At 44.4% G+C, this 15173-nt stretch overlaps 1 protein-coding gene across 1 annotated transcript; it reads left to right on the top strand.

Moving 5' to 3' along the window:
• The first annotated feature begins 1302 nt into the window (after positions 1-1302).
• On the top strand, positions 1303-13441 carry LOC118784409 (zinc finger protein 665-like). Its single transcript, XM_036538640.1, has 8 exons — positions 1303-1338; positions 4233-4384; positions 6658-7579; positions 8891-9428; positions 10167-10541; positions 11243-11343; positions 12274-12705; positions 13389-13441. Exons 2-8 carry the CDS (start codon positions 4235-4237, stop codon positions 13439-13441), a joined length of 2571 nt encoding a protein of 856 aa, XP_036394533.1. The 5' UTR covers positions 1303-1338; positions 4233-4234.
• Positions 13442-15173: the final 1732 nt, after the last annotated feature.

Below are 15173 nucleotides of genomic sequence, written 5' to 3'. Positions count from 1 at the left end.
TTGGAATATTGCTTCAGAAAGATGTGGCATTAGCAGGTAAACGCCATAGCTAATCAGTAGAGCCGCACATCCAGTTAGTTAAAGGTTAAGGGAATGTCACGGGGATTCGGGCTATGGTGGTGGTGAAATTACAAATGTGAATCCTTGTTGTAAACATGAGTCTTCATGAGAGCATTGGTAAAAGTTCTGTAGTCAACACATGTGTGTGGCTGAATGGAGTAACAACAGTTGAAACCATGCCTATTGTAGACTGCCCTGCTCTTGCTCTCCTCTCTCTGCTCTGTATCCTTCAGCGTTTTAAGGTGTGATTGCAGCAGTATGACCCTGTGTCTAATGTGTGTGTATGTGTGTGTGTGTGTGTGTGCGCGCGCGTGAGAGAGATAGAGAAAGCTGATTGATTGAACTTTGTGTTGGAGACTACTTCTCTGTATCAACCTATCCCTCTGATGTTTGGTCTCTGCTGTACCCTGTCCAAATGGAGAAGCAGCTCTATAGGTTTTATTTCATCATTTGTTATGGGTTGGTTTTAATTTGTTGCAGTCCCATTCTTTGATACCTGCTCTATGTGGTTTATAGGTGTCCACAGAACAGCTCTGGGAAGGGTTGAAGGAGAGAGAGGGAGGGAGAGAAATTGTGTTTTTGTTGGTATAAAATAATTAAACTCATTAATAAAGTGATGAAACCGCTCTCTGGCCAGTGTGAGAGTTGTGATTGGCTGTGTTTTGAATTGTACATTTATCCATGCATGCACACGTTCAACTCCAACATGGTGGGATGGGGAGGAGGGTATTTGGTACACTGAAATTACTACTGCTCAACTTTTAAGCTGAACAGAACGTGCACTCATTTTTGACATGTATGCTTCTGATATATGTAGTCCTATGCACACGTATATGGTAAAGTAAATACCATTTTTTAGTTTAGTTTAACACAGATCCAAAAACAAAAGACAAAAATTGCTCAGAAATGTTAAGCAATTTCAGAAAGCAACCTTTGGTAAGAACCATAGCTATGTCGTTTTATAGTTACGTATAATATTACTGGTTCAAGAACGATACTCATACTATGTCACGACCACAGGTCATTTGTAGAGCTTGTGCTTAAAGTCGGCGAATAATGTTTTAGTGCATGATGCGTCGTGCACGACTTTTACTTTTCAGCGCTAACATGGCGGAGGCACATCCATCGCGCCATTTTGTGAGATAGGAAGAAAAACCTCTATACTTAAAACGGCGCCATTAAATCATTGGTATTTTCAAGGAGCAGAACAGCCAATCCAGTGCAACATTATTAGGATGACCACCGAGGTTTTAACAGAGCGAAGCGGAGCCGTTGGCGGTGAGCAAAGAGATTGTTTATTATTTTCGTTTGACATGATTGTGTTAAAATTAAATAGCAACAATCTCATATGTTGCTTTATTCTCGTAACTATTTTCAATGTACTCATTTTTTGTGCAGACAGACTATCAACGACAGTAGCCAACTACTCTTTCAAAGATATTGTATAAAACCAAGATGGCGGAATCCTCTACTTTAGCAATATCTAAAGTTGTCCTTGCATTTTAAAATGAAAATTCCATCACCGTATTTTGTTTCCTAACTAGTCTAAACAACGATTAGGAGCATTGTGTCGAACTGGAATAGAATTCAGAGTACACTGCTTCCTAAGACAGAAAAAAATATTTGATTTTGAAAGTTATATCAGAGACCGGAATCTGTTCATGTCTACGACGTGAATTGTTGAACGTAGGAAGTTCCGGTGGAGTCTGTTCTCATAAGCTCAGATGGTTAACCATATTATCATCATTACTGTTGCCATTATTTATTAATTTGTTTGACGGAGCTTTACACAGCGGCTTGTGGAGTATAAGATGACAGGTACAGTTACATGACAGTAGTTACAGTGTTGTTTCTAAAAGCTAGCTCGCTAGCTAACCAGTTAACGTTAGTTAAAACTGTCGAAAATAATTTAGCAAGTCTGCTGGTTGCTAGGTGGCGAATACATGCACTATAATTAAAGCTATAACGTTTGTCGCACACTACCCAACCACTCACATGTCAAAGTGAGGTTCAGATGCCAATGTCTGCAGTAGCAACAATCTTAGTGTAGAAGTTGTGACTCCATGTATCTGAACTGTGGAAAGAGGCCACTTCTTGCAGAAGCGCCCATAAAGAAACTTTTTCGAGCTGGCAAGCAAGCCGGCTTGCTTACTAGCTGTCGTCTTCATCTGCAGGTATCCATTGTACAGCCTCTGTTGTTGTAATGCAGATGCATTGGCTACGTTTACATGCACGGTATTGTGGTCCTTGTCCTGGTTATGATCATTACGAATAAGCTGTTTACATGAACCATGAAATTTGACCACCGCTACTATTCCTGAATACATTGTAATCGACAAGTCCGAATAAACCCTGCAAAGGACAGGGGTGATTTCCCCTCTTATTATTTTGTTTTTGCAAAACCAATCGGAAGATGCTCGCTGTTTTGCATTATTCTCTTGTGTCGTTTTCTCATCGCTTTTGCAAAATAGCTTATTACGAACAACTGTCCCCTTAACGCTCCTAAACTGGACGTTTTTTGCTGTTACTGTTTGGTAGGGAGTGAATTTTGGACCCTGGCAAAACCGTGAACATGCGCAGACTTAAGCTTACAGGAGGGACGCACGAATAAGGTGTCCACAAGAGTCATTTTTCCGTTAAAGTGAGGAATGTCCCACAGGTCTCTCTCATAACCAGAATACAGGTTTATTCGGGTTATGGCGATCGTGTTGTGGTGTTTACACGACTTATAATCATAATTGAATATTCCATGTGCATATGTATGTAAACACATTCTGTGTGAGTATATCTTGAAACAGCGGTTAGAAAGATATTTTTTTGAAAATCCTGTATTTATCATTCGTCATTCGAAAGTAATAGAAAAATTAGTGTGACCTCCCACCTTTTGAAATGAGAGAATATTTCCTAAGAAGTTTTCCCGTGAAAGAGGTGCTCACAGTGTTTGGATCTGTTTTCAGGAGATCAGGGTGGTTGCAGTGGTCTCTCAGAAAAATGTAATTGAAGATAAAAAAAAGTTGAATAAACAGCACAACGCAGAAAAAAAGAATTTTAAAGAGTTCGTTGGATTTCAGCTTAAAAAAAACCCAAAACACTCCGGAGGATCACAAAAATACCTCTGGTGTCTTGATTTTCTGCACCATTTAGCAATAAACTTCATTTTGCTGATATTTTTGACCTCTCTGGGTCTTAATGCTGGTCAGCAAAGTTAACAAGCAGATGTGTTATAGAGTTGGTTGTCTGGTTAAGATCTTTATAATGTTCACCCTCCCAAGACAAGAGTTGTATTGCATATGCTGATAACCCTAGACTGGGCAACAGGATTTTCCTCTTGTTCTTCTTCCATCTACAAGTAATGCTGTAGATTTGCTTACTTTTTTTTGCAGTTCATGTCATCACTTTCCATTTCTACATTTAAATTATCTATTCACAGAGACAGACAGTCTGGCCACTAGCTGGGTAGGTGGATATGGTATGCAGAAAATTGAGGATAAATTCAAAACTATCCCTAAACTGCTTTTCAACATAACTATTAAAATGTTTTTAAACCTTTAGTACACACATTGGTATAATCTAAGGGTAATGTTACTCTTACGGATCATTGTTAGGCATGTTGGTTTGTGTACGCTAAGATTTAAGACAGCGTTTGCTTTTCTGATTATTTTTAAAATGACATGTTATATACAGTTTTGTATTCATGCTCTTGTTGTTGTCACCCCTGTGACATTTACTGTTTGTATCTTTCCACGACGTCTTTGTAAGTAACTGGGAGAAAACAAATGGTAAATAAATAGCCCAGGTTCCTGAACATTTCCTATGTATCACAGCCTGCACGTGGAACCAGTGCTCTGGCTAACTGAGCCACTGGAGCCTGGAAATGAGCATTTTAAGGGCCAGAGTTTTAGCAGTGAAGCATCACCTCTTCCTTTGCAGAGCACAGAGAGTACTGTTATGCTAAAAGTCAGGGGACCAAAAAAAAAAACTGTTTTTGGAACTGCAAGGCAGGTTGTGTGTCTTCAGCCAACAGGCTGTCTCCCTACCCTGTGCCCAGCACCTCAGAGTCACTGATTGAGTCCTTACGTCCAGACTGGTTCACATCCCAACCCTCTACAGCGGCAGAGTTGTATGGTGGTGTCCAAGGCCTGAAGGGATCGTCTGTGTTCTCTCTCCGTCAGGGATGGACAGCAGCCCCGCGCTGTACATGTGCTTCCGCTGCTACCAGCTGTTCGACTCCCTGGACGATGTGCTCTTCCACCAGTACACCCTTCACCCCAACGACGTCGGGGACGAGGAGAACCTTGCGCTGCCCCCTGGCCCGCAGACTGAGGTATTGCAGTTGCTAACGATGAGAGTAGGAGGAAGTCTGTGATGTAATCATCGAATAGAGAAAAAACAGATGAAATATCAAGTAATTCTGGCTTTTCCTTTTTTATCCACAGTGCCATCTGTTTAGTTCAGATGGAGTCATTTTTGACCCTCTTTTTCATTCACATCACAATATGTTACAGTGGTATCTTGCATTTCCACTTATAAAGAGAAGGGTCATTATGAGACTTCATCGCTCCCAAAGCGCTTATTTGTAAATTAAACAGGTCTGTAATTTACATCACATCTGAGCGAATCTCTTTTCAGCGTTAATCGGCATTGAGATGCACGAGCGGATCACATCGATTCCTTCTCTCTCCTGGACACCGGTGCCATGTTCTTGGTGACAGTGTAACTTAGCTATGGCAGACGGTATTTCCCTATGCGTGCGCCTCAGAGACGCCATAAAGCACGGCGCACTGAGTGACAGGCAGAATGCGTCTTGATCTGCCAGCAGGAGGACGGGCTGAGAGAGATGCATCACTCAGTACCACCCCTTCTCCTGATGAAGTGCTCATTGGCCTCCCGACAGATGAATCAGCTGCTGTGACACTCTATAAAACCTAAGCACCTTATGGCACTTTGGCCCGTGCTCCCCTCAGCTGCTTAATTATTTCTGTTTTTGACTTCATTAACCTGGCTGAAAATTACCATAATTTCTGGTTACATTAAGAACATGTCGGTGTAGAAGAAAATGTACCTGCGTACTGTATGAATGGATGCGGATGTAATGAGCCGCATATTTAAAGGTAGTCTTGGAACTGGAATTATACAGTCAGCTGATAGCAACTGAAAGCCAAAACTGAGTCCTTGCTGCTTTTATGAATGTGTTTTTGGTGTAAAAGGTGGATACAACGACTGCTTGCAAGTACATTGTACCTTCTGCAAGCTCAACACATCTCATAAATGATCCAGAATGAAGGGGAGAAATTGAATATGGTTGTTAAGGGAACCATGTGGATGCAAATGTCACAGATATTATTTATTTTCATGCCTGATGAAGTGCTAAATGCTCCTCTAATTTGAATTAAGAGATGTGGAGTGAAAGAGGGGAGGGATGCTGCTTTAGATAGTGGCTTTCCATTCCCTCAGATAATGGCATTCAGGTCCTTGAAAATATTAAGCTCCCTTATAGGCCTGAGCCACTTCCAGAAGCTCAATTTTTTATTCTTATCAAGAATCAGACTGGTCCATTTGGAGCTATTTCGAAGAGGTGCCAGTTCACAGTGGACAAATTATTTATACTGAAGATCTGACTGAACTGATAAATGTCCATCATATTATCGGAATTCAGTAATACTCCTTACCATTCCCAAAGCTAGAGCCTCATGAGCTAATTTCAGCAACTTCTGAAGAAATCTGAGCACTCAGAACGATCCGCTCTCGCGTGGTGCTTGAACTCTTGAACGAACTCTCTCTTGCGCTCGTGGGAGTTCGCATAATGCCTGATATTTCAGTCACACTCACGCAAGAAGCCGTGAGATGTTTGTTCATTTATCTTTTCCCTCTCTCTCTCTCTCATGCGCCCCCAGTGTTTATTCAGAGATTCGGATGTTGTCTTCTTTAAAAATGACTAAGAATAAAATAATGATGATCTTTGCCATCTGTGTTTAAGCACAGGAGCAGTGTGTGGAAGACTGTGAATGGTGGTAATCACTTGAGGGGCTGATGCCTTTGCCTGCTGCTTGTTTACTGGTTTGTGTGTGTTTATTAGGATTTGGCAATGAGCTCAGGGTATTCCTCCAATATGAGCAGTGAGTGAATAAAGAGATACATGTACATGTACGGTGAGTAGTAGAAAAAGCTGTCTGAACAGAGAGTGAGGGGAAATACCGCTCAACAGAACGGCTGGCTGTCAGTGTGTGTGTGTGTCTGAACATCTCGTCACGCTCTACTTTATTTTCTCTCTGATTCTGTGCCCGTTGTGCTCTTGCTTCACACTGTAAACAGCCTGCGTGGCTCTGGCCGTAACCTTGAACCTTCACGCTGGAGGGGTTTGTGATCTTGTTACAAAATTGATCAGCTGACTCTAGTAGGCTCACAGCCGCAGCTATTCACACTGTGTGTTCCTCTCTGTCTGTCTCTCCCTGTGAGTTTCCCCTCCTTCCCTCCCTCACCTTTGATCTCTTTGCATATTTGTTGGTATAGAAAAAACTTATATTAATAGTGGTGGTGGTGGTGGACTAATGTTAAAACTATGAACACGTGTCTCTCTCTCTCTCTCCTGTCTCTCAGTCAGATGAGATGTTCCAGTGTGTTCCATGTTGGGTGCTGTTCACGTCCCGGGAAGAACTGATCCAACACCAGCAGAGTGACAGCTGCAGCCAGCGCAGCGTAGGCTCGGACCGAACCGACTCGGCCCGGCTCGGGCACGCTCAACACCCATCATCTTCAACCGTAAACAAACAGAACAGCATCCAGGGCGGGTCCAGTTCTACCCTGACCGAGCAGAACCGTGCGAAGACACTGACTTCTGTTTTGAAACCACAAGGTCAGAACCAGAGCAGGACGTTGCCGACTGACCCAGAGCAGCCTATGCGGACGGGTCAGAGCCTGACCGGCACGGGTTCCGGCAGCCAGATCCAGTTCCAGTGTGGAGATTGTGGCTGCCTTTTCGAATCACTGGCTCCGTGGCTCCAGCACCGGAAGCTGAAAGAATGTTGCAGGACCGGGTCAGAACCAGAGAAAGACGGCGAGAAGGAGCGCGAAGGGTTGGAGGTGGAGGAAGGGCCGGAGGATGAGCGTGATGTAGACGAGACGGGGACAGGTGACGTCCAGTCCGCTTCAGAGAAAGACCCGCCAGACTCCCAGGATATCCAGGAAGGAGCGAAGACACAGAACCCAAAGCCAAATAAGCTGGGAACCAAAAGGAAAAAGACTGCAGAGGCAGCTGCCAAAGCTCCAGTTGTGGCATGCAGGAGTTTCCTGTGCGCCGACTGCGGGGCCGGGTTCAACTGGCAGCCGGCTCTCGTGGCGCACCGCAGGACTCAGCACGGCCTGGAGGAGGCGCTGCACAACTGCCTGGAGTGCGGGGAGAGCTTCATGAACACCGCCCTCTTTGTGCTTCACTGCAAGAAGCACCGAGAGAAGAAGGGCAGGAACCCGAGGGCAAAGAGGAACAGCTTAGGACTGAGCTCACTGGAGAACAAGCAAGGAGGTAAGGGCTGGCAGAAGTACGTGTATGCTAAGGGTTAATCTGGTAACGGGTATATTTTGTAGGGTGAAAGCGTAAGCTTTTGTGATTAAAAGTGGTTCAAAGACGAATAGAGAGTTTATGACTCACACTGGTCATTAGTTAGTTTCTTTTACAAAGCGTAGTCTGATTCACCTTGGTCCAGTTCACACTACATGTGAGATACAGCCCCAGGTGTTAAGCCACACTGGTCTTGATTTGCACCAAGCTACGCCCCGTGGTGGTCTGGTGTTCAGCACCCCGGCTTGTCCCCGTGAAAGTTACAATCACACGTTCGTTCACAGTACCTCCTCTTTATTTGCTCTGCTGTAATGAATCACTGTAATTAGAATGGCCATGCACACATACTGGGAGTGTGCTACTATTCATGGTACACCAATAGCTAGACTTAGTGAGCAAGCGTCCAGACTGAAAAGCTTAAGGCTATAGTCAGGCTGATGTGTACAGTGTCCTGTTTTCTGCTCATTAAGATTATTCTACACATTTGTATGGCGGACAATACATATGTAATGCACTGTTGTTTCAGCTTTGAACAGGATTTTCAGTCCTTTGCTTCAGGTTAATATTTTAGGTGAATCAAAATGAACTCTCCTAAGCATATTTGAGAGCCCTGTCTGATAATCCCCCCCCCACTGAAATGCATTGCAATACATTATATACAGTATGTAATATTGTGTCCGGGCCAATTAAGAAATTAAATGAAATGAGAGTGACAGCTGGACATACAGCCCCCCTCCATTACCCTTCATGCATTAAATGTTCTACACAGCGCATCTGTGTTGGTGCAGTTTGACCGTAACACACAACCGGCGGCGTTTGCAACCTCAATCCCCCTCTTCCCTGACAGTCTTTGAATATGGGTTAGTCAATATGAAGACTGTGATCACAGTGTGGGTGGCAAAAAGAGAAAGTTCTTGTATAGAGCCTGAGTTCTTATGTTAGCCTGGTCTGACACTCTTGCTCATTCAACTTGAATGGATACACTTCTGTTCTTTTATGGATAAGAACATCTTGTAAGTGAATGGAATGTAATGTAGGTTTTAACACCATACAATACATACCTATGTTGCTCTGTGGATGTGAACCATACAGAATAATTCACAAAATGTCATGCACTTTATCAGTTCAGGGCTGTATCCCGTAAATAATAATAATAATAGTTACATAAATACTTACAGGGTTACTGCATTTTCATATGAAAAGTGGACATAGTTTGTCTCCAGCTGTATCCTGCTTTCCGTGGATGAATCAGTCCAGCTTGTAATTTTCTCTTAGTTGAGAACGGAGGAGGGGAGAAGGAGATCATCAGAAGGAGGGCGACGAAGAGGAAGGTCAAGCTGAGGAAGCTGGCCTCCTCGTCCTACCTGGACGCCGCCGCCGATTCTGCGGACGGCTTCCCCCTGGGCCGGAAGCCCCGGCGCAAACGGGGCGCTCCCCAGGAGTGCCCGCACTGCCGGCGCACCTTCAGCAACCCCAGGTACCTGCGTGCCCACGTGCTCAGCCACTCGGGCCAGAAGCAGTTCCGCTGCGAGGTGTGCGGCAAGGCCTTCACCTACCAGAACAACCTGCGGCGTCACCTCATCCTCCACTCGGGCACCCGGCCCTACATGTGCGACCGCTGCGGCAAGACCTTCACGCAGTCCAGCCACCTGAAGGACCACCTGCGCAACCACGACCGCGCCTACGGCTGGTCCCGGCTGCGCGACGCCGGCGCCGGGGGGCGGGAGTGGGCGGAGGTGGGGCCCAAGCTGCCGCACCCCTGCCCCGACTGCCCCCGCAGCTTCATGACCCAGTCGCAGCTGCTGATGCACAGGTAACGCCCTCACCCCCGCTCTCATCTCCCGCGGAGATGTAACATCTTACATTTACATTTATTCATTCGGCAGACTCTTTTATCCAAAGCGACTTACAAGTGAGGCAGAGTACAACACGAACTAAAAACCATAAGGAGTCAACAGCATTAGAAGCGCTGCATGACCAGGTTTCAGTGGTTGGCCAGACAAGGTACAAGCTAGCTGTTAGAGCTAGCAAGTGCGTTAAACCATTTTTTAATATATTTATATATCTTTTGATCCTCTGGAGGGGCTTATAGCCGGTGAGTTTCCCAGTTTGATAGGATGTGCATAAAAGGCTGCTTGTTAAAGTGAGTGATGGCCATGTTGCACCATCAGTGACAGCAAGCACTATCTGTCCCCATACAGGGAAGTATCCATATACTTTAAATATATCAAATATCTTTTTGATCTTTTAGAGAATGAGAACTTAATCACAAATGGATTATTTTATTAACATATATAAATATACATCATGATTAATCATGTTAATATGGTTGCTAGGAGATAGCTAAAATAACGCAGTAAAAGGAGACTTGCTCGCTCTTCTGAAAGAGGTGTTAATTGTTCTATGGTGACAGTGATAGCCCCCCATCTCCCACGCTCTCTTCTGATGCCACAAAGGTGAACTATCACTAAATTCATTCAGCGTGGATAAGAGTCTGTGACGGGCTTCCGAAAGTGACAGTGACGAATGGCGGTTTCTGTCTCCCGCGCAGAAAAATGTGCCCCATCTGTGAGCGGGCCTTCAAATGGCGTGGCTCCCTGCCCGCCCACATCGTCCGGCACACGGACAACAAGCTGTTCTCCTGCGACGTCTGCGGCAAGACCTTCTCCTACCAGACCAACCTGGCCCGCCACCTCATCATCCACACCGGCACCCGGCCCTACGCCTGCAAGCACTGCGGCAAGACCTTCAACCAGTCCAGCAACCTGCGGCAGCACCTGCTGGTACACGCCAAGGCCGGTGCCCGGAGCCAGTCCGCGGACAAGAGCGAGGGGGTCGGGGGGGACGAGGCTGTGTCCCAGCTGATCCACACCTGCCCCGATTGCCCCTTAAGCTTCAAGACACAAGCCCAACTGCAGGAGCACAGGTAATGCACAGCTAATGGCTAGTTCATATCCAAGATCACGTTACATTACATTTTTGGCATTTCGCAGATGCTCTTATCCAGAGCGATTTACATATATTGCCCAAGAGTAGAGCAGCGGTGCCCAAGCGGGGAATCGAACCGGCAACCTTTCAATTACAAGTCCTGCTTCTCACTACAATGCTACACTGCTGCCCTAAAATATGGAACGCTTCACACAATTTGCATTTCATGCTAATCTTCTCTCTATAACTCCTATTTTAGTATGCCATAAGTAGCCAGCTATACTAGGAGGAATTCACTTGCAGAATGGATTAATGATATAATTATTCCTGTTTAGGTAATAGCATGGAGTGACATCCATGCCAAAAAGGATTGAATGTGTATCAAAGTTTTGAATAGGAATTTCTAACATGCAAATTTGTACATTTGTGTCACAGATATCACAATATTATTTATCTGTTTCACTGTTTCAGTTGCCCATACTAGTCTCTGATGCATTGTCTAGTCTGCGATATGTCTGCGTTTCAGTCATCACTCAAAAATGCTTCACCAGTCTATTCAATTTCATGCCTGCATGTGTAGATCAACATGACTGTCATTTTAATGACACCTGCACTATATTGGAAGGAAGCGTAGCTTCTCTGTCTGCTCTTTATATCAGTTCTTCCGTTTTTTGTTTTTTTTTCTTTTCTTTAATCCAGGCTCAGTCACACTGGTCAGGACTCCATTTCCTGTTCTAACTGTGGTCTACCGTCCTGTAAATGCCAAGAACAAGAAAATCTGCCCTCTGTCACAAACCAAGGTCTGAGTTCACTATGGGGTCAGCTCACGGTCGAGACTGATCATTGTCTCTGTCATGGCGTCTGCCACTGTGTGTGTGTGTGTGTGTGTGTGTGTGTGTGTGTGTGTGTGTGTCTCGCCACGAGTTTGCCTGCCAGTCTGTTCACTCCTGTGCTTCTTATGCTGTCTGCACATTCACCACTCATGCTGGCCTCTTATTGTCTGCTCAATGCATAATTACAAACACCCTCGTCAGTCTTAATTTTGTTTCTTAATTTTGTTCTGTCTCTCATGGCAATGTGATGCCACATTTAGTACCTTTTGATCTGGACTAGTGGTCCGACAGTGTTCTCCTCTGGTTTAATATTGATGTTATTGTCTCTGTCTGAGTGCGACTTTGTATATTAAAGCGTTGCTGTACTGTGTATTGTTCATTTCCGTTTTTTTAATTTTTGTGGTAACTGGAAAGCTGCTGTTTTTGGCCAGGTCTCCCAAAGACTGTTTATTTCAAGGCACTTGCTTATTAAATAAGTGTCAAATAAATGAATAAATGAATTACAGTGACCGGACTGACAGATTATAACCGAATTGGTTGGAAACTGATTTTCATGCTCAAAGAGCAATGCCTTGTCAGATTAAACTGTAAGAACTTGAAACACAAGGTGGACATGCGTGAACTGCTGATTCTTGAAAGATTATAAAACACCAAATACACCTAAAAAGATAATTATACAGCTGGCTTATATACACTAAATGCAAAGAAAGCAATTTCAATAAATTGAAATAAGTTAGAAACTGGCATGTTGCAACATAATATATTCTATGTTGAGAGCAGTGTTGCGCTGTATAGCTGGCCAGTTGTGTTGACACTGTCTCAATGCCGCTCTCTCTCTCTCGCATTCTCTCTCCCTCTCTCTCCTTCCCTCCCTCTTTCTCTCCTTCCCTCTCTCAGACGGGGAGGTGAAATCGTGCCCCCGTTGCTCCGCGCAGTTCGACAGCCAGCCAGCGCTGGACAGCCACGCTCAGAGCTGCTCGGCGGAGGAAGGGCGGGGCAGGGCCCGTCGCCGGGGGCGACGGCGGAAGAGCGCCAGGCAGACGGAGTGCGACCTGTGCGGGCGCTGCTGCGCCTCGCAGGAGGAGCTGGAGGCGCACCAGCTCTCCCACGTGGGCCAGAGCCAGCTGCAGTGCCCGCTGTCCCCCTGCCAGCGCTGCTTCACCTCCAGCTCCGCCCTGCAGAACCACCTCTTCTCCCACTTCCCTGGCCCCACGTGCCGCAACCTGAGGCCGGAGCGCCTCACCCGCTCCGCCGCCAGGGCCGCCGCCAGGACGGAGGCCCCCGCCCCGCCCCCCGAGGAGGAGGCGGAGGGGGAGAACACGGTAACAGGTACTGCGCTGCCACTCCTAATGCTTGCTTTTGCTGGGCTGTTTTTGGGTTTAAGGCCTCATCCATTACCGAGTAGATGTAGCTAACTGCTGTGCCCCTCTGTGCATATTTAATGAAGCATAGTATATATTTCTAGGACATCTATTTTCTATATATTCAGAAATGGACCTATAAATGGACCTATAAATATTTAAATAAGAATACGACACACATCCTATACTGGTACTGTATTTTATGGTATTTCCATAAAAATTATTGCCATATGAAATTGAACACTACCCAGCATTACCCAAGAAGTAATTTATAGCACTCTTACAGGAATAAACAGACAGGCAGCTAAACACTGCCAGTTTTCCACAGACCTGTCTCTTGGAAATGGTTCATGTCTTTTTTAAATTCCACAAATGTGTCGTCCTCTGTTAGTCATAGTTCACGCCACATTATGAAATCCAAAGTTGAATATACTTTAAAATCCACTCTGTGTTTAAATACCTTCTCTCTTCTCATCCTCTTTTCTTCCCCTCCCTTTCTCCTATTCTGTCCTCCCCTGTCCTCTTTTTGTGCTTCTACTTATGGCACACCCCTCCTATACTCTTAACAACATCACTTCATCCATCCCTCTTTTTTCATCCTTTGTCTTGCCTGCCATTTTGTACCCTCCTTGCTCCCTGCTCTGTGTCCAGTGATCCCGCTGTGGGAAGTGTATGCGTCAGATCCCCCACCTGTGGGACCGTGAGGGGATCCACAGCTGTTCTGCTGCTGGCTTTGGGGGAGGAGTTCCACGGTTTGGAAGAACCCTGTTCGTCTGCCCGCGATGCCCCCGTGGCCTCCGCTTCTGCCTCAGTCCGTACCGGCAGGTTCAATAACCGGGACTCTGCCAGAGAGCTGCAGGGTGCCCAGCACAGCAGAGAGTTCAGCGCTGAGGAGACTGGAGGGAGAAAAATGCAAGAACAAAACATTGCAGGGGAGGTGATAAGGGAACAGGGAATAAGTCTGAGGAGGTGGACAGGCAAAAACGGTTGAAGCACCACCTCCATTAAGGAGCTGGGGATTGACTGAGAAATGAGAAATTAAGAGAGAAATAATTTATAATTTAATAGTATGAAATGTGACTTTATGTACAGACTGTACAGTTTTTTTTTTTCAGTTTTGAACTTGAGTTGACTGTAAACTAGGTTAAATTCCATTTAATAAAATACTGTTGACTTCATCAGTCTTGTTTTACACGGCATGTGACAATGTAGGTGTCTTTTCTGCATGACAATACACTGCCAAAGCCCATGTGTGATACAAATGATGTTAATTAAATAGAGGAACATCCTGTATTATTGAAATAAAAGGTAAAGAACTTATTTTATTTACGTATGCCTAGGGTTATGAATAATTTTGATCATTGTGGATTTTTATTTATTTATTTTTTTTGGACCCATTCTTTGGAAAATATGAATCTGCTCTTTTCAAGACTGTAAGTGTAAAAATGAGACTATTTAAAATTTATCTATGCAAATAATAAACACTAGTATTTTTTCTGTTAATATTTTTTGTTCAGATTAAAAAGATATGAAAAATGGTGGAGGGCAATATGTGACTCGCGTAATCACTAAAGTTTTCTAACAATGCCTGTGTTCTGTCTGAATTACTGTGAAACAAACAAATGGCAAATATTCTTCCTCTTTTTACCAGGTGTAGATTAGAATGAGTTCCCAAAATGAAATGTCCATGGAAGATTATAGCCAATAAAGTATGCAGAATTTTAGAGCACTTTTTCTCATTTTAAACGTAAAACTATATGGAATGTTATTCCTTTTTAACTTCCATATTCAACGCAGAGATCTAACATTCTCTTTTTGGTGTCAGGACAACGAGTGAAAGAGTGTTTCATAATTTTGACCCTATTATACCAAATCACCATAAAAGTGTTTCATGTAATAATGAAGATTTTTTAAATCATTAATTTCTGTGGAAATAATATAATAATAATAATAATCATCGTCATCATCATCATCAGAACAAATATAAACTAGCTAGCTAGCCAACTAACTAGATTATATTCACTACCCGTCCACATCAGACCAGAGTTAAGAGCAAAGGCTTCGCAGATGCACTGATCTGGCTCTCATTAGAAATGCATCGATGGCCTGAAGGTGGACGACCGTATATCCGAACAGTTTAAAGATAAATGAAACTGCAGCACCGGCTCAAAAAGAGTTTTCTTTCATTTCAGGCTGGTGTAACCACCTAATAAGATTATTACTGAATTAAATAACCAATCTGTAATTAATCGACTGATCAGAGAAACACTGAATAATTATTCTGTTAAAAGGCACTGCCCGCAGCTCTGAGGGAGCATTGGGTCACGCTGTTTGCGCATCTTCACTGTCCAAATTCGTTCATCAATGTCATTGGTGTTTTTGAAACTGTAAACCAACCAATCCGCTGCGGCGTTACTGCGACGCCGGGGAATTTTC

The sequence above is a fragment of the Megalops cyprinoides genome, chromosome 10 (genome assembly GCF_013368585.1).
Source record: "Megalops cyprinoides isolate fMegCyp1 chromosome 10, fMegCyp1.pri, whole genome shotgun sequence".
In the NCBI taxonomy this organism is placed as follows: Eukaryota; Metazoa; Chordata; class Actinopteri; order Elopiformes; family Megalopidae; genus Megalops; species Megalops cyprinoides.
The sequence above is the reverse complement of the archived record's forward strand: the minus strand, read 5'-3'. Positions and strand labels throughout refer to the sequence as shown.